The following is a 622-nucleotide window of genomic DNA, read 5'->3' on the forward strand; positions in this document are numbered from 1 at the left end:
CACGCAACGCCAGCTCATATCCAATTTTCCATCCACCAACGCCCTCAAGTCCTCCTCCGTGGGGCTGCTTCTCCATCCCTTCATCACCCAACCTCTACCCATAGCAACCCCAGTGCAGGACCTTGCGCTTGACCTTGTAGAACCTCAGGAGGTTCTCAGGAGCTCCATTTTGGAGCTTTCTCCAGGTCCCTCTGGATGGGCATCCCACCCCTCAGCTTGGTGGGGGTCCCATCACCACCTCTCCAACCTCCATCAAATTGTTTTCCACCAACAAATGGGAAATTTGGAGGCAGAAAACACCAAATCTTGGCCGTAAGCCAAGATTCGGGCAACCAACGCCGTCTTGCTTCATTTTAGGAGGTTTAAATTCTGAATTTTGGGGGATTTTTCCCCCAAATTTTGCCAGGGAATGTTACCTTTTTTGGGGCGACGGGTGTTTTCGGTTCCTGTTTCTGCCGATCTTTCTCCTGAACTCCCGGAGGCGGGGGGTTTTGCTCTGGGGGTCTGATGACGGGTCGTCCCCCCTCCATGGGTTTCATCTCCGTCCCTAAAAAACCAGCGGCTTCCGTCAGAAGTTGTGGGGGTCCCCCAGGAGTCCCATGGTCAGGGGGAACCACTCAGG

General features: G+C 54.2%; 1 protein-coding gene across 1 annotated transcript in view; it reads right to left on the reverse strand.

Annotated features, from left to right (window-relative positions):
• LOC104128502 (bromodomain-containing protein 4-like) overlaps positions 1 to 622 on the reverse strand; it is a 6037-nt gene that overhangs the window by 979 nt on the left and 4436 nt on the right. Inside the window, exon 4 of the mRNA XM_035896785.1 lies at positions 417 to 547. Within this exon, the coding sequence (XP_035752678.1) occupies positions 417 to 547 (131 nt within the window). The remainder of the gene's footprint in view (positions 1 to 416; positions 548 to 622) is intronic.

This window comes from Egretta garzetta, unplaced genomic scaffold (assembly GCF_000687185.1).
Source record: "Egretta garzetta isolate BGI_Z169 unplaced genomic scaffold, ASM68718v1 scaffold576, whole genome shotgun sequence".
Classification (NCBI taxonomy): Eukaryota; Metazoa; Chordata; class Aves; order Pelecaniformes; family Ardeidae; genus Egretta; species Egretta garzetta.